This window comes from Tachysurus vachellii, chromosome 4, assembly GCF_030014155.1.
Source record: "Tachysurus vachellii isolate PV-2020 chromosome 4, HZAU_Pvac_v1, whole genome shotgun sequence".
NCBI classification, from domain to species: domain Eukaryota; kingdom Metazoa; phylum Chordata; class Actinopteri; order Siluriformes; family Bagridae; genus Tachysurus; species Tachysurus vachellii.
The window spans coordinates 27,062,542-27,087,787 of record NC_083463.1 but is presented as its reverse complement, the minus strand read 5'-3'; the positions used below and the strand labels follow the sequence as shown (position 1 = coordinate 27,087,787).

The 25,246-nt window shown below is 36.5% G+C and overlaps 4 protein-coding genes across 7 annotated transcripts; 3 read left to right on the top strand and 1 right to left on the bottom strand.

The window, feature by feature from the left end:
- Positions 1-520: 520 nt before the first annotated feature.
- Positions 521-6,751, top strand: pnkd (PNKD metallo-beta-lactamase domain containing). The gene is made up of 9 exons (XM_060868657.1): positions 521-703; positions 1,363-1,478; positions 2,133-2,245; positions 2,533-2,591; positions 3,201-3,293; positions 3,457-3,623; positions 4,599-4,685; positions 4,875-4,990; positions 5,150-6,751. The coding sequence occupies exons 1-9, from the start codon at positions 540-542 to the stop codon at positions 5,321-5,323; spliced, it is 1,089 nt and encodes a 362-aa protein (XP_060724640.1). The 5' UTR covers positions 521-539; the 3' UTR covers positions 5,324-6,751.
- A 308-nt stretch (positions 6,752-7,059) lies between these two features.
- Positions 7,060-13,712, top strand: catip (ciliogenesis associated TTC17 interacting protein). 2 transcript variants are annotated; one of them, XM_060867182.1, is made up of 9 exons: positions 7,060-7,466; positions 8,417-8,602; positions 10,401-10,456; positions 10,541-10,627; positions 10,803-10,970; positions 11,277-11,401; positions 11,585-11,661; positions 11,782-11,870; positions 12,877-13,712. In XM_060867182.1, the coding sequence occupies exons 1-9, from the start codon at positions 7,370-7,372 to the stop codon at positions 13,087-13,089; spliced, it is 1,098 nt and encodes a 365-aa protein (XP_060723165.1). In that variant the 5' UTR covers positions 7,060-7,369; the 3' UTR covers positions 13,090-13,712. The 2 variants fall into 2 exon arrangements, with proteins under 2 accessions (XP_060723165.1, XP_060723164.1); XM_060867181.1 differs by having other exon boundaries at positions 11,585-11,870.
- Positions 13,713-15,316: 1,604 nt separating this feature from the next.
- Positions 15,317-21,281, top strand: casp8 (caspase 8, apoptosis-related cysteine peptidase). Of its 3 annotated transcripts, none has more exons than XM_060868654.1 (10): positions 15,317-15,458; positions 16,905-17,215; positions 17,836-17,935; positions 18,040-18,208; positions 18,368-18,420; positions 18,603-18,633; positions 18,767-18,852; positions 18,948-19,065; positions 19,217-19,706; positions 20,239-21,281. In XM_060868654.1, the coding sequence occupies exons 2-10, from the start codon at positions 16,926-16,928 to the stop codon at positions 20,366-20,368; spliced, it is 1,467 nt and encodes a 488-aa protein (XP_060724637.1). In that variant the 5' UTR covers positions 15,317-15,458; positions 16,905-16,925; the 3' UTR covers positions 20,369-21,281. The 3 variants fall into 3 exon arrangements, with proteins under 3 accessions (XP_060724637.1, XP_060724635.1, XP_060724636.1); XM_060868652.1 differs by having other exon boundaries at positions 18,758-18,852; XM_060868653.1 differs by lacking the exon at positions 15,317-15,458 and adding an exon at positions 15,733-15,866 and having other exon boundaries at positions 18,758-18,852.
- Positions 21,233-24,890, bottom strand: casp20 (caspase 20, apoptosis-related cysteine peptidase). Its single transcript, XM_060868655.1, has 6 exons — positions 24,694-24,890; positions 23,483-23,779; positions 23,352-23,377; positions 23,019-23,127; positions 22,160-22,682; positions 21,233-21,759 (listed from the first exon to the last, which is right to left on the bottom strand). The coding sequence occupies exons 1-6, from the start codon at positions 24,887-24,889 to the stop codon at positions 21,609-21,611; spliced, it is 1,302 nt and encodes a 433-aa protein (XP_060724638.1). The 5' UTR covers position 24,890; the 3' UTR covers positions 21,233-21,608.
- Positions 24,891-25,246: the final 356 nt, after the last annotated feature.

The following is a 25,246-nucleotide window of genomic DNA, read 5'->3' as shown; positions in this document are numbered from 1 at the left end:
CCCAGAGGGAACATACTGTATGAACTTCACACAGATGTTAAACCAAGCTCGGTGTTCATGGATCAAACCGGGTAACTTGGGAGCTGGAGGATGGCAGTGATACCAATGCAGGATCAGATCCCCACTGTGTCTAATATTTACACTCACACACCACTTTATTACTGTGTAGAGACTCAAAACATTGAATGTACCTGTCTAATTGACCTGACTACCCTATAACTAATAGCCTATACTGCAGTAGGGTTAAACTGAGATTGTAAATAAAGCTAGTGCATTTATTTATTGTTAGATTTCTGTGCTGTAGAACCACACCCAGAACTTACTAACTCCAACCAATTTTGTCTACCAAATAGGATAGTTCGTTAGGTCTATGTTTTTGCTGGCGCATGTTTAAATCCCAAATGGCGTCATGCTCTGTGTAGAAGTGCACTGAACAATAAGGTGTTCTACTGGTCACTATCTAGTGAACTTTAGTGAGCACTTAGGGGCGCTTTGGCATTTAGCCACGCGGTCACGTCATCGAGGCCACGCCCATTATTATGGCGCTTCCGGACTGGACCGTGTGTTTACTTGGTGTCGCTGCGTCGATTTGTGGGGGCTTTTACATATACAGACTTCTCAGAAATCCTGCGAAAACCACATGGAAAAGAGGTCTTGTTGCGGAATTGATGGCGCGCACAGAGAGACCGCTGTTTTGGATAGCGTAAGTAAGGGTGATGTACATTACATGGGTTGATAGATAGATCGAATATGGCACATCTTTTATAAAAAGGTTTTTTATTTATAGCGGATCTCCGGTATATACAGATATTTGTCGTTTTTAGATTAAAGAGACAGGCGTGATGAGGTCAGACATCACTGCACAAACTGTGTGTTTTTAGTCTAGAGTCGTGCATCGTGACTGTACGCGTGGTTAAGCTGTGAGATTCTCATGCTATGATAAACTAATTGTACGTTGTCATGGTTACAGCGGTGCTAGAAATAAAAAAAGAAAGAAAGAGGAAAACATCTGTACAAAGTGTATTTATATGTCCTTGTACGTTTAACATCCCCAGAAAAGGAAAAAAGATACAAATCCAATAATTATTGTTCTTTACATTGTCAGTATTTATCACATTATTATTATTATTATTATTATTATTATTATTATTATTATTATTATTGTTCATTGTTATTATTATTAATTGTTATTATTATAAGAGCAAGGGACAGTAAAGAATACAGACATAAGATGTTTGCCACAAATCAAACTGCACTGATTGTCACTGAGAAGTTGTTGGCAAATTCCTTCCCAAAAGGAAGGTTTTAAGGTTGTTAAACAGCATTGTGTCAAGAAGGAGAATGTCTCTTGTGTTTATCCAGGTATTCTCTATACACACGGACCAAACTTGGCTACATGTTTTACAAACGCCAGATGAGAAAAGCAAGAGAGAAGTTCCCAAGTGGTCACTCAAGAACTGAGCCTACAATAGTAAATGGTGAGGAGTACCATCTGCGGTGGTTTGTAGAAGTTTTCACCATGTGAAATGTGTGATTGTTATTCCTTATAATAATTTGTAGTTATATTTAATGTCATGAAACGACAATGTCCTTACAAAATCCTCTGTTCTGAACGCTCAGAAACGTACCGATAGATACAAAGTGCTGACACTTGAGACTCCTTCCATAAATTTTAAATAAAGGTCCATTTATTATTAGACTCAGATTGTGAGGAGTGTATGCCATGCAAGTCTGTGTTAATAGGTTAGTACTATAGAAACTCTAACTTTATCTCCCTCTAGATACATCCCTGTGTATAGTTAAGACTACAGTTTACTTTCATGCACATTTATTTTCCATTCTATATTTAATTCTACAGTATACATCTTTTTTTTATATTTTATTTTTTATATTTTTATTGTTTACTTTTATTTCATTCTTTCATAGCTATATTTACTTATATTTTCATCTGTGTTGTATTTTTTAATAATCGCACTGTCCATGGCACGGACCTGACTCACATTTCACTGCTGGTTATATATGCTCTATCTAATTGTGTATGTGACAAATAAAAATCTTGAATCTTGAATAAAAAAATCTTTCCAGGTTTTATGAACACATTCTTATTTTTCATTACATTTGTGTTATAATAGGTATCAAGATCATTCCATTACCCATCCTGTCTGACAACTACAGCTATGTGATCATTGACACAGCTTCGGACCTTGCCGTGGTGGTGGACCCTGCCGATCCTCGCTCTGTCCAGGTGTGTGTCCCCTGGACATGGTTTTTCTTTTAAACATCCCTGCTTTCTCTTAAAAGTTTTCTAAGGCATTTCTGTTTATATCCATTTAATTTCGGTGTACCTTTGTGTTTGGAATGTCATACCGAAAGCACTGCAATTTGATTTTATTTATCTTGCTGTATTGTAAGCCTATCACATATACTAAGTATAATTATTGGATATCTTTGGTACCCACAAGACCCTTTTTGTAACATATCCGGATTGCACATATGTCTTATTTCTTGGTTTGATCACTTACATCCATACAGAGTTGTCTGGACGAGGAAGGGGTGACATTAGAAGCCATACTTTGCACACACAAACACTGGTGAGTAGAGAAAAGAGCTGTTGACCTTTACACAGTTTACACAGTTTAGTTTTTGTGTCACGTTCTAATCTAAGCTGTGATAAGCCAAGTCATGGTCAAGCAAATAAATTTCAGGTCTGGCCTTGAGGTACCTGTAGGATAGTAATGTGAAATGTAAACTGTGGGTCTCCCTCTTGAAAATCTACAGTCTACAGTCTAAAGTAGCAGATTTTTATGATATAAAAAAGTTCAGAATGTCAGAATGTTCTGGCTGAAGAAAAGCACAAAGTATGATGATGCCACCATTATGCTGCACCATGGGTATGGGGTTTGTTTGGTGATATGTACTTTACTTGCACCAAACGTACCTTTAAGAATTATTGAATTATTATTTCTGTTGGAATTTGTCTTAACAGAGCATAACACATTTTGCCACATTGTTTGTGGACATTTAGTTGCGTTTCTCTCTTCCCACCTATTGATGATGATGTCCTTTAAGTTCCATCTATTTTTTTTTCTTCTTAGTTTCATTTTTAACATCAAAAATACCTACCATTTTAACGGGGCTTTGTAGACTTTTTCATATCCATTATATGTAAACATAGATGTGTGCATGATTTTGTTTGTCAGGGACCACAGTGGAGGAAACCGAGCTCTAAAAAGGCACCACAGCTCATGTAGGGTGTATGGAAATGCTATGGATAACATCCCTGGTCTTACACAGTAAGTGTATTTCACTAGTGGATTCTGACATTCAGCTTCATACTAGTGCTTTAAAGATCCCCACATTACCTCAACAGTTTTATAAACATTGCTGTGCTCAAAAGTGCAACGCACAAAATGTTTTAAGTGTTGCTAAATATAGCTCTTTGTCGGGATTGTCTAGCCCTGTAACAGACAAAGATGTCATAGATGTTGGGACACGGCTACAGTTTAGGGCTTTCTATACCCCTGGTCATACTGTGGGGCACATGATCTACCTCCTGGATGGCAGACTTTTTGGTGGTCCCAGCAGCCTCTTCTCAGGAGATCTGCTCTTCCTCTCAGGTTGTGGTAAGTCTGAGGATTTCAAGAATCCAGCTACCTTATATAATTATCTGTATTCCATTTCCATTTACGGTATTTGGTAGAAGGAACATATCTATCCAGAGGAACATGTAAAAGTGCTTTGAAGTTTATCAATGAATACATCAACACTGGTTCACTAGGTCATAGACTAAGGATACCATTTGGATATCATTCCTTAATGCTATTTCGTTAAATAGTTTTAAGTTTTATTGTCACACTATGTCCTGTCCAACTTGTTTTGGTTGGACCTCATTTGTTATGGTACAGTACATGCGGTTGAAAATAGTCGAATTGCATCAATGGCTTCAAATGCTATTATTCTCTTTTTGGTGTACCAGAAAAGTACAACAGTTTATTTTTGATGTCTTTATTTTTAAGTGTGTAGACGGTCTCACTGGCTGTGTGCCATGCAAGAAATATCTGCACGTAGCTAGTTTGTCTAAATGACCATGTAAAAACAACATCATATTTACCGAAGTTTTGGTAACTTTGGTAACTTTTTGGAAAGTTGCCAAAACTTTGGTAAACTGCCAGTAAACCATGAATTACCAAACACAATCATGGCATAGCTGATTCTCATTTACAGGCGGCTGCAAAAATCCACAAAATGCAAAGCACAAAGTTGGAAATTACTAAATGCTGAATTAATAGTGAAAGACCAAAACACTTCCAAGGGGTGATATTTCAGTATTGCCGTACCACAGACACGCTAATTCTGACACCATTTCTGTACTTTGTCTTAATTTGTGGGCTTGTTTTGTTCAAGTCATAATATGGTATGATATATGGTAACATGAAATGACTAGGTTTTACCAAATATGCACAAAATTAATGTGTAATTAAAATCAATAAACTGTATAAACTTGTCAACAAAACATTAACTACACTGTATTAAATGTATTGTTGTGGTTAGCTCTTAATTTCTGTTACACTTATATCACACATTCTTTGCCTTTTTAGGGCGAATGTTTGAAGGAACTGCTTCAACGATGTTATCATCACTGGACACAGTTAGCTCACTGAATGACGACGCACTGCTCTGGCCTGGTAAGGCTCTAATGTGATTCATCTAACTCATTATTTTTTATTTTTCACAGCTTTCCTGTTGATCTGTCTTCCAGTGATAGCAGATAGCAGTAGCTCATGTTGAGAGTTCTGGTTATACCTGGTTATGAGCCCTGACATAGCAATAAAGAGATGAATGCCAGTGATGGAATTGTATCATTTTTTTCTTAGGGCATGAGTATGCTGAAGATAACCTGCTGTTTGCTGCAGAGGTGGAGCCTGGTAATGTGGCACGTGAACAGAAGTTACAGTGGGTCTTACAACAACGAGGTCAACAACTGTGCACAGTGAGGAAGACTTCTGCAGTTTCATAATTATAAATATACTTTATATATCTAGTTAATTTCTGGAAGGAATATATGATCTCATTGGAACATAGTCTACAGTGAACCTGTACGTCTATGCCCCATAATTTATCATTAAAAAAAATTCTCCTTTCATTTTAGAGCCCATCTACTCTGGAAGAAGAGAAGCAGTACAATCCATTTTTGAGGAGCCATGCTCTGGATCTTCATCAAGCTCTGGGCTTGCAGCAGAACCATGATGAAGACTGGACTTCTTATAGGGCTCGGGTTTTAGAGGAGTTACGCAGACGGAAGGACATTTACAAGGGCCGTTGAACACATTCCAATTGGCCCTGTTGTATTTCTCACGCACAGTGCCTGCTATTGCTCCATAAGGAGACCACGCACAGAAATGTAGACTGTGAAGTAAAATGTAAAATACCCTGATACTAAGATGTAGAGCATTATTGAGATAGATGTGATTAAATATAACTATGTGTGAAGTTTTTTTCAGATATTGTAGTGATTTAGTGAATAGAGAGGTTTCTAGTCTAACCTAGATTAGATTGTATATTTAAACTACATAAACCGTAAACATTACTAGCTTTGCACAGAACAGACTGGTTTATTTTTTTTTTAAATGTCCAAATGAACAAATTTATATCACTATTCGGCATCATGTATTATGTATATCTACTTTCATACTTCTGAAATTCACAGGCCATTTCATTATGAATACCTACAGTGATGTATACACTTATTGTTAGGCACAATTGGTTGGACTCTAGTCTCCAGGCAGTATGTTCAAATTGGAAGACTGTTATAGTGCCATGTCATGGTGATGCACACCTTTTTCCAAAGGTTATAACAGCTTCCACTCGTCTGGAGTAGCTTTTGACTGGAAATAATCGGTATTCACTGGAATTGAGGTCAGGGCTCTGAGCAGGTCAATGGAGTTCCTCCACACCAAGCATAAACCCACATGAAAACCATTTGTGACTGGACTTCATATTGTGCACAGTGGCACAGTCATGATGGAACAGGAAACAAAATTGTTTATAATGGCTATTTTTGATTTAGCATTAACATTAACTGCAACTAATATTAACAACCTTACTGGAACTAAGGCACCTAGTCTAAACACTGAAAAACAGTCCCAGAATATTTTGCTTCCTCCACCAACCTTTACTGTTGGTGCTATCCATTCCTGATAGAGAGACTTCCAGGTAGCGAAGGGTGAATTGAACATGTTTCAATTGTTCCAGAGTACAGTGACTGTGTGCTATAAGCCACTCTAGATAACTGGCATTGTGTAATAGTGTGTACAGCTGTTTGGCTATGGAAACCCATTTCTTGAAGCCCTGGAGCACTTGGAATTACCTGCCTATGCTTTTGTTGATTTTGCATGCTTCATTTTCACCATAACAGCCTTGACAGCTGATCAGGACAGATCTAGCAAGGCTGGAATTTCATTTACTGACTTGTGATTAAGGCGTCATCCTATGGCAGTGGATTGTTTAAAGCAATTTTGTTACAACACATTTTACTTCCAATTTTTGATTTTATGCACCTGTTAGCAATAAGTGTTTAAAACACCAAAAAAAAACAATAATGAGGTGGGCTTTTGGCTATATTGTGTAACTGTAGACCTGCTCCTATAGGGTAGGTCTTAAAATGACTGTTTTGTGCAACGCTAACTTAGTACTATAACCAGTGTAAAATGAGATGTACTGTAGTGATTTTAATAATGAGTCTTTTGAACAATTGCACTTTATTATTAAATCTATTCACTTTTCCCCCTCTGTAGCCTTTGTGTCGAACTCTGTTTTTTTTGTGCGGGGCGATTAAAGGGTTTACGGTAACACCAATAACACAGAATGGTGTAGAATTATGGTAGTATTTCTCCGGGAAATCGGTAACAAACAACGTAAACATTTTACCTGTTATTGTACAGGTATGTTGTACAACATTATTATATTATAACATACGTATTAGTACATGGATGCATGAATGCATTACAGTATGTAGTCAAACTCGCTGTTGTCTGTGATTATCGGGGGCGCAGCTACACACAGATTTACGGTGGTGTACAAGTTCGCATCATCGTCGCTATGGATACCAAAGACCGAGCGAGTTTGGCGAATGAACGTAACATCTCTGTAACTTTACATTATTGATTCTTTCATTTTCTTTCGTGTTTAACAAGCTACGGTACGGAACGGTATATTGGAGCTATCTGAAACCAGTTGTTTTGTAAATTTAACTAGCTTGTTAAATCTTAGCACATTTACAGTTAGCAAGCAACTAGCTGTTTTTAAAGAACCTTATGGCAGTGTAGCTTCTTCAGACCCACTGTACTCTGTTTTAAGCTTTTTATAATCAATGTTTACACTGATGGATATGAACGAAACCGCGGAGTTACATGAAAAGACAGATCTAAAAGCCTCCAACGAAGCTTTAGAGTTTCTTTCCAGCATTGGTAAGTGACTCCATAATTTTTATACTTTGACCCCAGTATCCTGTCCAAACTTTGAGATGGTCCCTTATCAGAGCTGCCTGTTCTTGGATCAGTATTAAACTGAAACAATTACCATCTGGTAATGACAGAAGTCTGTACTCTTACCACTAGAGGACGCACTTTCACCAGCCTTTATGCAAGCACCATTCACATTTTCTTCAGGAAATGTACATTCTAGTTATCAGTTGTCATTATAATTAGGTGCAACTGCCTCCAGCGTGAGATAGTTTTAATTCTGAGAAATAGCTAACAGACTGGCTAATAAGTTCAGATTTGTGTTTTAAGCAGTGTTTGCACTGACAGTGAATCCAGCCTGTCAAGGCAAGACCTACACTATACACTGCTCTGGGTGTGTGTTCACTTTGGATGGGTTAAACGCAGAGAACAAATTCTGAGTATGGGTCACCATACTTAGCTGTATGTCACGTCAGATCCTCAGATCAGATCAGAAAAGCTTGTGGACACCTCATCATCACACTGGCAAAGGGGAAGCAACTTGACTTTAATACCCATGGTTTTTACATTTACAGAATTTAGCAGACGCCCTTGTATCCAGAGCAACTTACATTATCTATTTTTTTTTTTATACAACTAAGCAATTGAGGGTTAAGGGCCTTGCTCAGGGGCCCAACAGTGACAGCTTGATGGACCTGGGATTGAACTCACAACCTTCCAATTGGTAGCCCAACACCTTAACCATTAGGCTGCCACATGCCCCCGTGTAGCATGTCAAATACTCCGGTGTCTACATACTTTTGGTCATATAGTATAGATAGGCTTTTTTTTAAATACATTTTTTATTCATAACTTAATGAAAAATGTAAACAAAGTCAAGTAAAATCAATTCTAATTTTATCAGAATGTCCGAATTATATTCAAATTGACTTAATTGTTTCTTATTTGTCTCTCAGAACCTAAAGATGTAGATCAGTGCCTGTTTGTGGACTCTATGGTGACGGTTTCAGACACTGGAAGAGAGCTAGGAGAGTTCTGTGTTAGTGTACAGAAAGCCAGCTATAATGAAGAACCTTGTTATTTGGTACATGCTAACAGCCATGGAACAATCGACAATATCCCCTGTGGCACTTCTATCACGGGTGAGTTCAGCACATAAAGTTGAATAAAGTTCTGCAAATTACAAAAAAAAATGTAAAAAAAAAATCAATCAATATATATATATATATATATAGATATATATATATATATAGATATATATAGACATATATATATATATATATATATACAGGGAGTGCAGAATTATTAGGCAAATGAGTATTTTGACCACATCATCCTCTTTATGCATGTTGCCTTACTCCAAGCTGTATAGGCTCGAAAGCCTACAACCAATTAAGCATATTAGGTGATGTGCATCTCTGTAATGAGAAGGGGTGTGGTCTAATGACATCTACACCCTATATCAGGTGTGCATAATTATTAGGCAACTTCCTTTCCTTTGGCAAAATGGGTCAAAAGAAGGACTTGACAGGCTCCGAAAAGTCAAAAATAGTGAGATATCTTGCAGAGGGATGCAGCACTCTTAAAATTGCCAAGCTTCTGAAGCGTGATCATCGAACAATCAAGCGTTTCATTCAAAATAGTCAACAGGGTCGCAAGAAGCGTGTGGAAAAACCAAGGCGCAAAATAACTGCCCATGAACTGAGAAAAGTCAAGCGTGCAGCTGCCAAGATGCCACTTGCCACCAGTTTTGCCATATTTCAGAGCTGCAACATCACTGGAGTGCCCAAAAGCACAAGGTGTGCAATACTCAGAGACATGGCCAAGGTAAGAAAGGCTGAAAAACGACCACCACTGAACAAGACACACAAGATGAAACGTCAAGACTGGGCCAAGAAATATCTGAAGACTGATTTTTCTAAGGTTTTATGGACTGATGAAATGAGAGTGAGTCTTGATGGGCCAGATGGATGGGCTCGTGGCTGGATCGGTAAAGGGCAGAGAGCTCCAGTCCGACTGAGACGCCAGCAAGGTGGAGGTGGAGTACTGGTTTGGGCTGGTATCATCAAAGATGAGCTTGTGGGGCCTTTTCGGGTTGAGGATGGGGTCAAGCTCAACTCCCAGTCCTACTGCCAGTTTCTGGAAGACACCTTCTTCAAGCAGTGGTACAGGAAGAAGTCTGCATCCTTCAAGAAAAACATGATTTTCATGCAGGACAATGCTCCATCACACGCGTCCAAGTACTCCACAGCATGGCTGGCAAGAAAGGGTCTAAAAGAAGAAAAACTAATGACATGGCCTCCTTGTTCACCTGATCTGAACCCCATAGAGAACCTGTGGTCCATCATCAAATGTGAGATTTACAAGGAGGGAAAACAGTACACCTCTCTGAAGAGTGTCTGGGAGGCTGTGGTTGCTGCTGCACGCAATGTTGACGGTGAACAGATCAAAACACTGACAGAATCCATGGATGGCAGGCTTTTGAGTGTCCTTGCAAAGAAAGGTGGCTATATTGGTCACTGATTTGTTTTTGTTTTGTTTTTGAATGTCAGAAATGTATATTAGTGAATGTTGAGATGTAATATTGGTTTCACTGGTGAAAATAAATAATTGAAATGGGTATATATTTGTTTTTTGTTAAGTTGCCTAATAATTATGCACAGTAATAGTCACCTGCCCACACAGATATCCTCCTAAAATAGCTAAAACTACAAACAAACTAAAAACTACTTCCAAAAATATTCAGCTTTGCTATTAATGAGTTTTTTGGGTTCATTGAGAACATGGTTGTTGTTCAATAATAAAATTAATCCTCAAAAATACAACTTCCCTAATAATTCTGCACTCCCTGTGTATATATATATATATATATATATATATAGATAGAGATATATATATAAATGTACTATAATTAACTGTACTTGTACATTCCACTTACAGCTTATTTATCCAGGAGCCTAGCTACACTAGAGGAGAATCATGATGAATATATGAAGGTTCTATCTATCTATCTAATACTTAATTCTAGAAAATATTCAGACGTAGCTTATTCATTCATTGTTGTGTTGTAAATGCTGCAGCTGCAGGAACATACACTGGAAAAGAAGTTACACATTATGAGGCAAGGCAGTCATCTCATTGTGAACACAATCATCACAGAGAAAGATGTAAGTGCAGTGGTTTTATTATCTAATGCTATGTAAATATATAAACTGTCAATGTTTCAACTCCACGTGTTTGCATAAGGTCTAAGAAAAAAATTACAGTAAGATGCATGATGATGATGCATGAAGGTGCATGAATTTCGGTTAACTGTTTTTGTACATTTCTGCTTTCATGTAGGAAGTGAAAAAGCAAGCATTCACATTCCCTCTGGATTCTCTGCAAGGTTTTTTGTCTGAGAGCTCAAACCTGGTGATCCTGCGCATTTTGGCTAAACGGAAAAAAGTTCCAGAAAATTTGACATTCCTCTCATTTGATACCAACACCCAGATTGGAGTGTCAACCTATGTATGTATTTATGGTAGATTTTTCAGATTTGAAAGGGAACCCATTCTCAACTGGGTGACACCAGATAATGCAATTATAAATAGTTTCCCATCTACAACTGTGTACTCTATTGCCAAAAAGGGCAATTCTGTAACCAAGAAATTCATTCTATTTTCCAGCTCGTTGTAATAGAGGCTTGAGTGTAAAACTGTCATCTCCGTGTTTTTTAATTGGCACTTTTGTTGGTGGATTAGCTTCTCTTAAAATGTACTAATATTAGATTATTACTAAGAGTAATAATCTAAAGCCTGTTTCACACTAATTCAGAGGGAGCTGGATGTCAAGAAGCAGGTAATTGGCACAGAGGTGGTGGAGGTGTTTGGCATTGAGAGGACTGTCTCCTCGGCAGAAAAAATCCCTGCAACGTGGCACTGCTACTTCCTGCCAGATGGGTAAGACCTCTTCCTCTTTATTGATTAAGGAATACTCTGGGACTGTTCAATTCAATAAAATCTTTGAATAGTCATTCAAAACAGTCAGATAGTCTGTTTACTTTAGTTACAGTATAAAATATATGATCTCATGATGGAGTCATGAGACTTATGTTGTCTGCTTTTATTACTTTTTTACCCCAGACATTTAGCCAGCAGAGTGCAGGTTGGCTCATCAGTAACAATGAACCTCCTACAGCTTCCACTTATAGTCAGTGAAGGTCTGTATATTGGTCTTTTACTTTCCACTGATTATATCTTCATCAGAAACACTTTTCTGATGTTTTCTGGTGTACATCTAACATTTTTTAAATGTAATGTTCTGTTATGTTTGTTTTTAGATGAGAGAGATCGTAAGTCAGGCTGTGAGAAAAAGCCCCTGGTCTGGGAAGAGGATATCGAACTGTACTCAAAGTTCCTTGACAGAAAGGTAGCTATTCATGATTAGAAACAAATACATTCTTCAAGTAAATTCAATGATTTAAATAACAATAGGAAAACAACATATATGAGAGACTTTTAATCCTGTTTTCCCCACTCTCTTGTTAACAAGCTCATATGATTTAGTAATGCAGAACATTTACTAGCTTGCTAATCAGCTAGCAATGACAGTTATTGTAGCTATCATGTTTGATCAGATGCCTTTTTGCAATTTCTGCTACTTAAGTCTAGAGTCAATAACAGTGACAAGGAAATTCCCCCTCAAAGTATTGTAGAACTGTGAATTTTGACAAATGAGTGTTGTGTTTGTAAGGATCTGAGAAAAACACAAAAATCATACTGGTAGGCATGAGCAAGGTTCACAATTTATTTTGTGGTGCTGCGCAACTAGACCCAACACTATTCATGTAGCATCAGAGAGCTTGCGCACCAATCATTCATTACATTGAGATTTTATAGACATGATTCAAACAAGAAAACATATAAGGAAAAAACATCATCAATCATTGGCTTAGTTGCCCATCTCCTGATATGGATAATTTTATCCTTACCAAGGTCTGCCTAGAAGCGCACTCTGATATTTTACAAAAACAATCTCTGGTAATAACAAATTCTAGTCCCAAACAACTACCAGTAACGTTCACGGAAGGTCAGATTCCTACAAACAGCTCCACAGTAAAAATTTCAATACACAATACACAAAATTTTACTAATTATTAATCATTAACCAGTAGCAAAGATCTAACAGATCTTTTAAGGTCAGAAATGCATGAGCATCATTTTAAAGAAATGTCTGTTGTCATTAACAGCAAAAATAATAACTTTTCACCAAGCATATATGAGCAGATTATAAAAATGGTGCGATGTACATTGGGGACTGTGTTAAAAGTTTCATTCGGCAGAAGAGAATAGCACTATCTCAGAACAGTAATTGATTTTCATGGTATGAACAGAGGCTAAGTATCTGTCTGTTCTTTCTAATGTCTTCATTTCAGGAAGAGCTGAAGGCTGATCACTCCACCTATGTTAGACAGCACCCTGAGCTTAAAGCACTACTGGCTGACTTCCTACAAATGCTGCTGTTGAGAAAGCCTCAGGATGTTTTATCCTTTGCCCATGACTTCTTTATTCCTTTCGACTCTCAGCGTCCAGCAGAAAACACCGTTTTCACGTCACAAAATATAACAGCTGAACAAGATAAATCCTAGTCAAACCAGGTTTTAATGTTTTGCAGTGAATAATTTAATAAAGTTTTTTCTTTTGTGTCAAATGTAAACCTTCCCTTTATATTTAAATTACAGTACAGCACTTGCATACCTCAGCAAGGCATACAGCAGAGGGTTAAAGGCTGTATAGTGGCTCTATCATGGGATTTGACTGTACATTACTGTCACTAATAGGCAGAATGAATTTGCAGTTTGGCTAGAAAGAAATCAGGCTTTAATGTTTAGTTTGATTACACGGGACTGCACTGGAAGAGTCATTGAGCATGGCCTTTAACCTTTCAAGCTGTATGATCGAACTGAAATATATGTCAAATAAATAAACTAGTTACTTATCACATGACATGATTGGTTACAACCACAAACATCAGAGCCCTATATAGATGAGTGTCTAGTGTATGTCTATGAAGGTAACAAACACTCTTTACTATTACACTATTTATAGCATTTTCTTGGACTCTTTCCATTTCCTTCTGTAAAAGGATTCCAATGGTATCAAACTTCGACTTCCCCATTTCTAAAATTTGGCCATGTGCAGTATTTCTCATTGAGTGAGTCTCATCATAAATGAACTTGTAAAATTTTGGATGCGAGGCTTGCTAAAGTATTCACCCTAAAGTAACTTTCTGTGAACAAATGAATCACATCTATTTCCTGTCAAAAAATCCATTTATAAATTCATAAAGTTCCTGTGTTCATTTGTGTTCCTGTGTTCATTTGTGTTCCTGTGTCAAAACACACTCCAGATGAGAAGTTTTGCACTTTCTAACACGAAAGACACAAAAAAAAGTCCCTGTTGTTTTCCAGGTAACATATACAGTATACAGTATATAAACTGAAAGCAGAGTGAAACATTGAACATTTTCTGTCCTGTAACTTTGGGAGTAAGTTGAAATTGAGTCGGTCCGAAAGGTTTAAACCTCGTCCTTTTCTAAATGCGAAGGTAAGAAATGATGTAGACGTATTTTTATTAACTTAACTATTTGTTAACTATTAATTTTATTCTACTTTTAGTGGTACGTTAGCTCTTTAGCTGGTAGGCTTGCTATTAGCTCAGACGACTAGCATTTTCTATGGGTCGACGTTGTTGTTTACTTAACTTTGCTTGGTGTAAACTAGCTGTCATGTTATAACGATTTGTTTTTATTTCTAAAAAAAAATAAAAATCTAATGATAGTTAAAATATAGGCTATAAATATTTACATGACATGATTGGTTACAACCACAAACATCAGAGCCCTATATAGATGAGTGTCTAGTGTATGTCTATGAAGGTAACAAACACTCTTTACTGAATCATTAGCTGAATGAGCTAGCCAGATTTCTCTGCAAACATGTTCCTCATTCATCCACAGATCTCCTCGATAGTAGTCAGCAGCTTGTCATACAGCTTGTTGTACTATAGTTCTCCTAGGGAGGAATGTCTATGTCATTTAAACTAGGGACAAAAGAGCACGCAGGAAATTAGAAAAAACACATATACTGTACTGTAAACAACACATGTTTAAAAATCAGTGGTGTTAGCCAAAGCAAAAAAATTCAACCACCAGTACATCTGTAATTAACTTGCATATTCTCCTTCGGTGTGGACACAGATTGTACCACAGTGCTGCTGAGTTCTTAAATCTGATTGGAATTAATCAAACATTCTTTCTTCTCTAATAACAACTCCAATATTGTTGACAGCAAAAGAAAAAGAGATTTCTTTCCACTTAGAGGTTAAGATTAAGTACAAAGTGCAAAGCTACAGTTATACAGTTCTAACAATGGGCTTCGTTTAACATACTTGATATGAACATTATTTGTAAAACAGACTAATTATGAGCAGTAGAGCATGACCAAAACCTTTATAGCATTTTCTTGGACTCTTTCCATTTCCTTCTGTAAAAGGATTCCAATGGTATCAAACTTCGACTTCCCCATTTCTAAAATTTGGCCATGTGCAGTATTTCTCATTGAGTGAGTCTCATCATAAATGAACTTGTAAAATTTTGGATGTGAGGCTTGCTAAAGTATTCACCCTAAAGTAACTTTCTGTGAACAAATGAATCACATCTATTTCCTGTCAAAAAATCCATTTATAAATTCATAAAGTTCTTGTGTCAAAACTTTTGTGTTCCTGTGTTCATTTGTGTTCCTGTGTCAAAACACACTCCAGATGAGAAGTTTTGCACTTTCTAACACGAAAGACACAAAAAAAGTCCCTGTTGTTTTCCAGGTAACATATACAGTATACAGTATATAAACTGAAAGCAGAGTGAAACATTGAACATTTTCTGTCCTGTAACTTTGGGAGTAAGTTGAAATTGAGTCGGTCCGAAAGGTTTAAACCTCGTCCTTTTCTAAATGCGAAGGTAAGAAATGATGTAGACGGATTTTTATTAACTTAACTATTTGTTAACTATTAATTTAATTCTACTTTTAGTTCTACGTTAGCTCTTTAGCTGGTAGGCTTGCTATTAGCTCAGACGACTAGCATTTTCTATGGGTCGACGTTGTTGTTTACTTAACTTTGCTTGGTGTAAACTAGCTGTCATGTTATAACGATTTGTTTTTATTTCTAAAAAAAATCTAAAAATTTCTAAAAAAAAATCTAATGATAGTTAAAATATAGGCTATAAATATATAAAACTCGAGTTTGTTTATTTCCGGGAGGAGATTGGAGAACGAATACTGAGTCACTTTTATACAAATAATAGTTTAAAGAGTCTCTAAACAAATAAACCTACAGTGTAGATCATGGAAATTGAAACATTTTTGAGGTATGTGAAATCTCTCGTTTATCTTTTGTCAACTGAGAATTTTTTTTAATGTTTCCTATCCAGACACATGTTTGTATTTGTATTTATATCAATATTTTCATTCATCTTCAGTAACTTCTCAACTAAGTTAAGATAAAAAGAGGATAAATCAGCTAACTATCATGTATCATTCACTAGTCTTATGTATCATTCACTAGTCTTTCACAAAGTAGAAAAGAAATGAAAAGAGTTAGCTGTTTAGGAGTAACAAAACTTAGGCTCAAAAGTTCAACTCTTTGAGCTTAAGTTAAGTCATTACATTTAAAAAAAAAAAGACCCTTTAGAGTTTTTGTTTTGTTTTGTTTTGTTTGTTTGACTGCAAATTTGATTAGGAATAAGATTGAGATTCTAATATGGAGAACCACAGAAAAGCTATCAGCTAGCTAGCAGAAAGTATGTGGATATCTGACCATCACAGCCATATGTGGGAATTCTGTACATCGCAGGTTTTTGTGTGTTGTAACATTATAATTTTCTGTCAGTTAAAGGGAATTATAATGTTTCAGTCAGACCCAAATATGTTGCAGTATGACAGTTCTCCTTTGCACAAAGTGAGGTCTGTAAAGTCCTGGTTTACCAAGGCTGGTGTGGAAGTGGCCTGGAAAGAGCCCTGACCCCAAGCCCATTCCATGCTTTTGAGATAAATCTGTGTCTACTGTGTCAGGCCTTCTTGTCTGACATTGGTGCTCAAACTAACTAATGTTTATTTGGCAGATTCCCACAAACACATTCCAAAATCTACTGAAAAGCTTTCTAAGAAGAGCAAATAAGAACGACTCAATTTTTAAGGTTTTGGACTGGGATAGTAAGCAAGGATATTCTGGTGTGCCGATCATGTGTCCACATACTTTTGGACATACAGTGTAGTTTACCTACAGTCCCAAAGATGGCAAATATGACCTATATTAATATTTCTATAATATGCTAGGACAGTGTGAGATAATTTAATATTTGACTGCAGTTTGAGCATCTTAAAATGTTCTCTACCATGCACCACAGTATCTTCTGGCTCAACTCAACATGGATCTCAATAAACTTCATAAGATTGATGAGGAGCTTACAAAGAGTGAAGTTGCAGCTCTGAAGTTTCTCTGCATGGATCACCTTGGCAGGAAACGACTGGAGTCTGTGAAGGATGCGAAAGATCTGTTCCTCCGGTTCACAGAGCAAGATTTGCTCATGGATAAACTCTTTCTCCCTGATCTGCTCTACACTATTAGACGTTATGACCTTCTACCCATCCTGGACACTAACAAAACACATGTCAGCAAGCAGTTGGAATATCAGAGCTCTGGTGTTTCATTGTACAGGTAAAAATAAACAGGAAGAATTACATCTTTTGTATAAGCATGTAGACTAATCTGCTGTTCCTCAGAAATGTTATGGTGTACTAACATATTTTAGGAAATGCAACAGCTTAGCATGTTCTAGAAAACGATCAACGACAGTGTGGTCTATACTGGTTAGAACCATGAAGTTTAATATTCATCAATAACAGAATGTCCTTTTGTCATTATATGTAAAAGAAGAATGTTACCTACCTGTTTATAGTTGTGTTTATTGTTGCTGAAATGATTGGTTTGTTCTTATTACTGATGATGTAACGGCATTGTCCACATACCATAAATGTCACCGTAGAGGAAAACTTAGTTACGGTTTTACCTCTGACTGTTACAAAGAGCTTGACACTGGAGATTTAAATTACACATAGTAAGCTTCATTATTAATTATTATTGATTTTTAACCTTTAAAAAAATCTTAATGGATTTATTTTTTTTACATTATCTGGAACACCTGTGGTTTTATATTTGAATATTTAATGCTGTGCTATTAAATATTTCTAATCATGTTTCAGTATTTTTTAAAATGTAGTCACATTCATTTTGAATAAATAAATGTAAACTTTTGATTTGTACCTTGTGTGTTTTAGAAAGATGCTGTATGAGCTGTCTGAAAATGTAACAGATGAAAACCTTCGTGACATAAAGTTCCTTCTGCACAACCTACCTAAAGCAAAAATGGCTTCTGCTGTATGTATATTAAGCTCAAAGACTATTTTTTGAGTGCTTGAGAACTTAAATACTGACAATATTATTCTATTTTACTCTGCTTTATGCATTCTTGAATATTGCAGACTTTTTTGGAGGTCCTAGCTGAGATGGAGAAAACGGAAATGCTTGGAAAAGACAACCTGGGTGCACTAGAACATGTTCTGAGTAATTGTAGTAAAGAGCTAGCTTATAGGGTACAGAGATTCAAGAAGGCAAGTGAGATAACGAATCCTGTTTACATCTCAACACCAGGTAATTCTGTCTCTCCATCTCTTTCCATATTCCTTCCCTGCTTGCTTGCATCCTTCTACCCTTCCTCCTTCCTTCATTTCTTTATGTCTTGGAATGCATTCTGCCATCTTTTTTAAGACTATTTTTTTTTTTAACCCTCTCATCCTTTTTTTTGTATAGGTCAGGATGAAGAAAACCATCTGCCTGTACAGCCTCAGGATGAATTTCTGCCTGTAAGTATAGGGACACAAGACTAGGCTAAATTAACAAACACCAGAAAAACCTTAAGTTGTGATATTAATGACAAAAAGATTCCTGATGTTGTACAATATATAGACATTATAGAAATCCTTGTCTGTGTTTTGTACAATATTATCTCTTCTTTCCCTTGGTGTGCCCCTGGATCTCGATGAAGAATATGTCCATAGCAGAAACAAACCCAGAATGTAGGTTTGACTTTCTTTGTTCTGGTCTTGTAAATATTTTTAAACATGTAGAATTTTCACAATGTAAGCAGACACTAATCTTATACTGTCCTTTCATTTCTATGCATTTTCCCATCTCATTCAATCTCCCCAGTGACCAGTTCCTTGTCCATTGAGAGTATGGACACAGACTCTCAAAAATTTCAAGCCTCCGAAACATCACCAGCAAATGAAATCAATGTTTGTTCAAATTCAATTCAGTATATCACAATATTATAACATTAAGCATTAATGAATAATACATAACATGACTAACAAATTGTGTGCTCCTCAAGGTGGATGACTGTTATCCCATGACCCAGCGGCCTGTAGGATATTGTCTGATTATTAACAACCACATCTTTCACCCGAGCTCTAATCTCGGTGAAAGGAAAGGGACACATGCAGATAAAGGTATTTATTTCTTGCTTATTTCTTGCTAATTGGAGCATGACTGAAAGTTAGATTCTGTCATAGTGTGATGGCTCTGTTTTATTCCTTTCATATAATTAAGAATAGTTCTTTTGCTATTTTTTCCCCCACACACTTTCTTATTGTTGTGTAGATTCACTTACTGAAGTATTCCAGAGAATGCATTTCAAAGTGGAAGAAAGAAGAGATCTATTGAGTTCAGACATGCTGAAAACTGTGAAGGAGTTTTCAGAGAAGGACCACTCCAAAATGGATGCCTTTGTGTGCTGCATCCTCTCACATGGTGAGAAGGGCACCGTGTTAGGGACTGACGGAAAACCTGTTCTGATCCGTGATCTCACAAAACCATTTGCCTGCTGTAAGATGCTCACTGGCAAGCCCAAACTCTTCTTCATTCAGGCATGTCAGGGCAATAAGCTGCAGAGTGTGTGGGATGAAGACGGAACGGAAGATGACCAGTTTGAGTATGATGCTGAAAGAGCTGTTCTCAAAAGTGTCCCTATTGAAGCAGACTTCCTCATTGGTATGGCAACTGTGGAGTCCTACAAATCTTTCCGTCACGTAAAAACCGGATCCATTTTCATCCAGGAGTTGTGCAAATACCTGCAGTTAGGCTGCAGTAGGTACGTGAGTGGGGAAACCTGGATTTATTATTTTTAGAACATATTTTTTCTATAAAGCAAAATAATTTGTCAGTGTTTTTGAATATGCCACTGCTGCAAACACACAGTTCTTTATTCTTTACAGTTCTATTTTCCCCCCTACATATGACTGAGCAAAATCTCAGACATGTTTGTTTTTTTAATCTGTAATTTAAAATTCTTTTCATCTTTAACAATACATTTATGGCATGACTTATCCAGAGTGACTTGCATTTTACCTTTTTTTTTTTTATTATTATAATTACAACTGAGCAACTGACGGTTAAGGGCCTTGCTCAGGGGCCCAGCACTGGCAGCTTGGTGGAGCTGGGATTCAGGCTCACACCCTTCTGATCAGTAGACCATCACCTTATCCACTAGACTATTACATGTCCCTTAAACCCATAAACACACATTGTTAGTTAGACTAATGTCCTTAATTTGTTGTTGTGACCAGTTATATCCTCAGATAATATGAGAATTGAAATCTTTTGTTTGTTTTTTTTTTTAACAGAAATGAAGACATCCTGTCAATACTAACGAGGGTAAACAGCAGCGTGAGTGAGAAAGAGTTAAATTATTGCAAGCAGATGCCTGAGCCTCGCTACACTCTTACTAAGAAACTGGTGCTGCCTATGGACTGAATGGCTTGCAGTTTTTCTGTCTTCCGTTACATTTGCTTATACTTTCTCTTTAAAGGATTTAATCCTGATTCATCATGGATTCTTTTTTTTTTTTTTTTTTAGGTGCCTATATTTTTAAAATTGCACCATCTAATTTAATAGGAAAGCAGGCCAGTGTGTTCTGCTCTTGCAATTCTGATTATTTTTGTTCTAAATTACTTTTGTAAAGGTACCCAATCATTTGATTGGCAAAATTTGTTCCAGGGTCTTTCAGTTGTTTGGACACATTTGGATAAGACATTCTCAGACATGGACGTATGACCATGTCTTTTAACCATCGGTGAAATGGGAAAACTATTTTTTGCTGAGCCTTTTACACTCTCAGCAGTAACTTTCATTATTTTTGAATCTTTAACTGAATTTAGATTATCTGTATTAGAAATCCTGAACTGTTTACATTTATATCAAGATGAGAAAGTTATAGTAATACTGAATATAGATCCTGCTAATGTTTGAATAAGATTTTATAAATCTATGAGGGTGAATCAAATGCAGGCCTTAATTTCAGTGGGTGTACATGATGAACTGATATCTATATGTATACATAGTGTTAGAAGAAATCCTGTTAAAAGCTTGAACACTTGCACTGATCAAAACAGACACAAATGATGTACTTTTGTGTCAGTTATTTTTAATAAACAATGAAAAATAAAACAATATGGTGTGTATCTGAGTCACCCTCATATTAATTCATTCATCCATTGCCCCCCAACAACATTTAAAGTAATTTGTAGATATGTATGATGTTAAATAAAATAATTTGATCTATAATGAAATGTATAAATTATAGGATGTGATAGATAACAATGATGACAAAATCCTGTCTATATTTCGTAAAAAAGGTTTTATTTTAATAAACAGATTTTCCCCCTAACATTTTCTCGTTTTCTTTAATTCAGCAAAGTGGATATTACACTGAACAAATGTTATTTCAGCTGAATGTTTATTACTTTATAAATCAAAATATGTCCCGCATGAGACTAGCTTTGGAAAAAAATTTTTTTTTATCAAAAGTAAAATAAACAGCACAATTATTTTTCATAAAAAATTCCTGATGTTTCCTATTTTATACATTATGGCTTAGAGTACATAATTAATAGTAACAGAAAGTTGAGCTATTAACAGGAGCTCAACATCCATAGACATGATCATTAATGCTCATGAATAATGCTCAGGGGGAATGCCCATTAGGAAATGCTCATTATAAATTTAGGACAGGGAACACCAGCTTCTTCCTCAAGGTCACTTCATGAACAGGCATCTGTTTAGTGGGAGCCACGTGACGAATTCTAGCAGTTTTGTCACCGACTTCATTATTGACATGCAGCAGGATAGACAGGACATCCTCACCCCTAGAAAACAGATAACAAAAAGTACATTACTACTTGGCTAAATGATAAGTCAGCTAAATGATAAGTCAGCATGAGTGTAGACTTAAGGGATTTTCACAAAGTATTTTGAGGTTCCTAAATGGCAAAAAAGGTGTGTAATATATTTGAAATGATTTAAGTGCTCATAAACTATACTATCGTCTGCTACATAATTGCTGTAAATCAATTCTTTGAAATGAAACTATCAGCATTTGCTGAAGATATATTTATACCACATAAGCTTGTCACTCACTAGCAATGGGGCAAATCCTGCACTTCCCCTTAGATGGTTTAAAATCAGTTTAAAAACAGAAGTAACAATGAAGCTAATATTCTCTGTGAATACAACCAAAGGAGCAGGTTACATTTGTTCAGTACTTACTTTGGGCAGTGTGTTTTTAGTTGCTCACACAAGGACTGAATGAACCAAGAACCTGAAGCTTTCTCCCTGATCGAGACGTATCCATTAGTGCTTGACCACGCCACAAGGAAATCTGCATCAGATGGTATGGTGGTCATTTCAAAACTATCCAATTCTAATGATTCTTTGTCTTCCATTTCCACTTTTGCTTCCACGTCCCCGTAGCTATCAGTCTGCACTTCAACAGGCAGTTGGTGCTGGTCTCCTCGGCAAGCCTGGATGAAAAATACTTTGGGTTTATTGACTAGACTTGGACACGAATTTCCACTAAATGGGCCAAAGATGTCATCTTTGGAAATAATGCCTCTATCTGTGCCAAGCACCCCGTCTTTGGAGCCATGGCTCAGGATGCAGCAGACAAAACAATCTCCATCGTGGTGTTTCTGGCTGAAGGTCTTCAACAGAACCTTCATCTGTTCTGCGGTTTGATTTCTATACACATGAAGACTGAAACCCAGCCACTGGAACAACTTTTGGAGAGACTCTGTTGAACAAACAACACAAAAAGACCATTTTTCACACAAATGATTCATGTTTTAGAGCAAAATAACTTCCATGTCAGAATAATCAGATCTGCTGGTGAGATGATCTACTGGCATCTACAGTAGTTCTTTATTAATAGTATCAGTCCATATCTACTCTACTCTACTCCACTCTACTACTAATACCGTGTTCACTGTATTTGTATTAAAGTATTTAAACGTCATCCCTTTAAAAAAGATTTCACAAATGGAAAACATAAGACACAACGTTTTGAAATGTTCGCATTCAAACAATATGTAGGTAAAAAAGTCTACAAAAAGAAAACAAAAAGTCTAACCTTCATCCAAAATAGATCCGTTACGGACTTGGTTGGGTGAAACAAATGTTATATTGTTAATGATCAAACAGAGACCACGTGGTACGCTGGACATTTTGTATTCATTAATCTGAAAAGAGAGTTTTCTGTAATTAAATCATTATGCATTTGACTCATGTTGGTACATAGTTAAATACTCAAAATCAGCCCAAATGATCTCCGAAATTCTCCAGGACAATGTGCTGATACCTCTACTATAATACTATTATTATTATGGATGTGAAGGTTATATGCCTAGCTGGACCAAACTGAACTGTTTTGCTACAGGAAGGGATTTTATACATTTTGAATTACCTCATCACCTGCTTTGACTTTATTATCTGGAAGGGAAAAAAAAAACAAGAATATATATTTCACCAACTGTTGCTACTGTATATTCCAACTCACAGAAATAAAATGCTATGATGGCTTCCATGTTCTCATACCCTGATTGTGTGCTGTAGGTGCAGGGATGAAAAATTCCTTCAGCACAGGGAAAGTGTCCTGAACCTCTTTTTGCTGCAAAAGTTCCATAAATTTGTGACACGACGCATCACCCTTGCTCATTACAGTGTCCAGAAGGTTAGTGACAATTTTCTCATGTGTATGATTAATGTGCTTAAGATTGTTGTATTCACGACTGGTGATGATTTTATCCTGTTGGACATGCTGCAAGATGAAGACAGGGTCAGCCGACAAGGTGCTGATAAGGAAGACTTTCTTTTCAAGCAGACGCTCCATGGCTCTAGGACAGAATCAGACAGCACATTTCATTGACTTCTAATTTATACATTACTGTTCAAACTAAGTGTGTGTGCCCTGCGATGGGTTGGCACTCCGTCCAGGGTGTGTCCTGCCTTGATGCCCGATGACGCCTGAGATAGGCACAGGCTCCCCGTGACCCGAGGTAGTTCGGATAAGCGGCAGAAAATGAATGAATGAATGAATGTTCAAACTAATGACAGAAAGACTTCGCTTTGCCCTTTACAGGAGGCAATTTCATGCTGTACACACAGAACTGAAAGCATACTGAAGCATTATAAACCCATAACTTTAATATATGCTCATTTTGCACCTGTCGCTTGGAAACTCTATAGCTTATTCCCTCAAATTAATAATCCTAATTTTATTAGATGAATTGCTAAAGTATGTTTGTACTTTAGATCACGGTTATGTAATTGCATTTACTCGTAATCTTCACTCATGTTGCTCTTTAAATCTAACCTGTTTGGTTAGATACCAAGCATTTGTGGCTCTTGATAACAGAAAACAGGAGAAGACAGACAGGTGCATTTTACATCCAGGAAGCAGAACTATGTAGTAAATATTTAAAGAGCAGGTAATACAAGACAAGTAAGTGTGTAGCTCTTGTTGTAGACTGGAATAGACCACAATCAAAATAATAAATGTGAGGAGACGATAAGCTGCTGTCTCACCTGCTCCTGAATGCAAAGGTAAAAAAAAAAGAGTAGGGCAAAGTAGATGCTTAGCTAACGGCTAATTTATTTATTATTTACTTTGTACGTCTGCATTTAATCACGCCGTAATAACATTGTATTGACGTTTTTAGGTTCAGGTGTAACTCAGAACTAAACACAGTCCTTTCTGTTTGTTTATTGTGTTGTTTATTTATCATTATTTACGTTAAATTACTCACCACAGTCGTCGCGAGTAGAGAAACAGCGCGCTAAAAGATCTGCGGTATCGACAGACAAACCGGAAGGAGCACAAGATGCTTTAGAGATACAGTATAACAGATAATTCTTGGTTTCTTGGTCATGAGTCATTCTGATTTCTTCCCGGAAATCAGTTGTTGGCAGAGCGGAGAAAAAACGGATGTTCACGTCATACATGTTAAGTTTGTAAGCATTTTATATATATATATATATGTATATATATGTATGCTAAAAATATACACTCCCATTTTCCCATTGTAACCCTCCCATTTTATCTGGACTTGGGACTGGCAGTGATAGTTCCCTCTTCAGTCTATAATGTGCTTATATTAATAGTTGTAACATTGTTTTTGGGTTTTGTTTCATGTTCTGGTTATTACTTTATTTTCATCTATCTATCTATCTATCTATCTATCTATCTATCTATCTATATATATATTTTATATACATATATATATATATATATATATATATATATATATATATATATATATATATATATATATATATATATATAAATGTCAAAAAGATGGA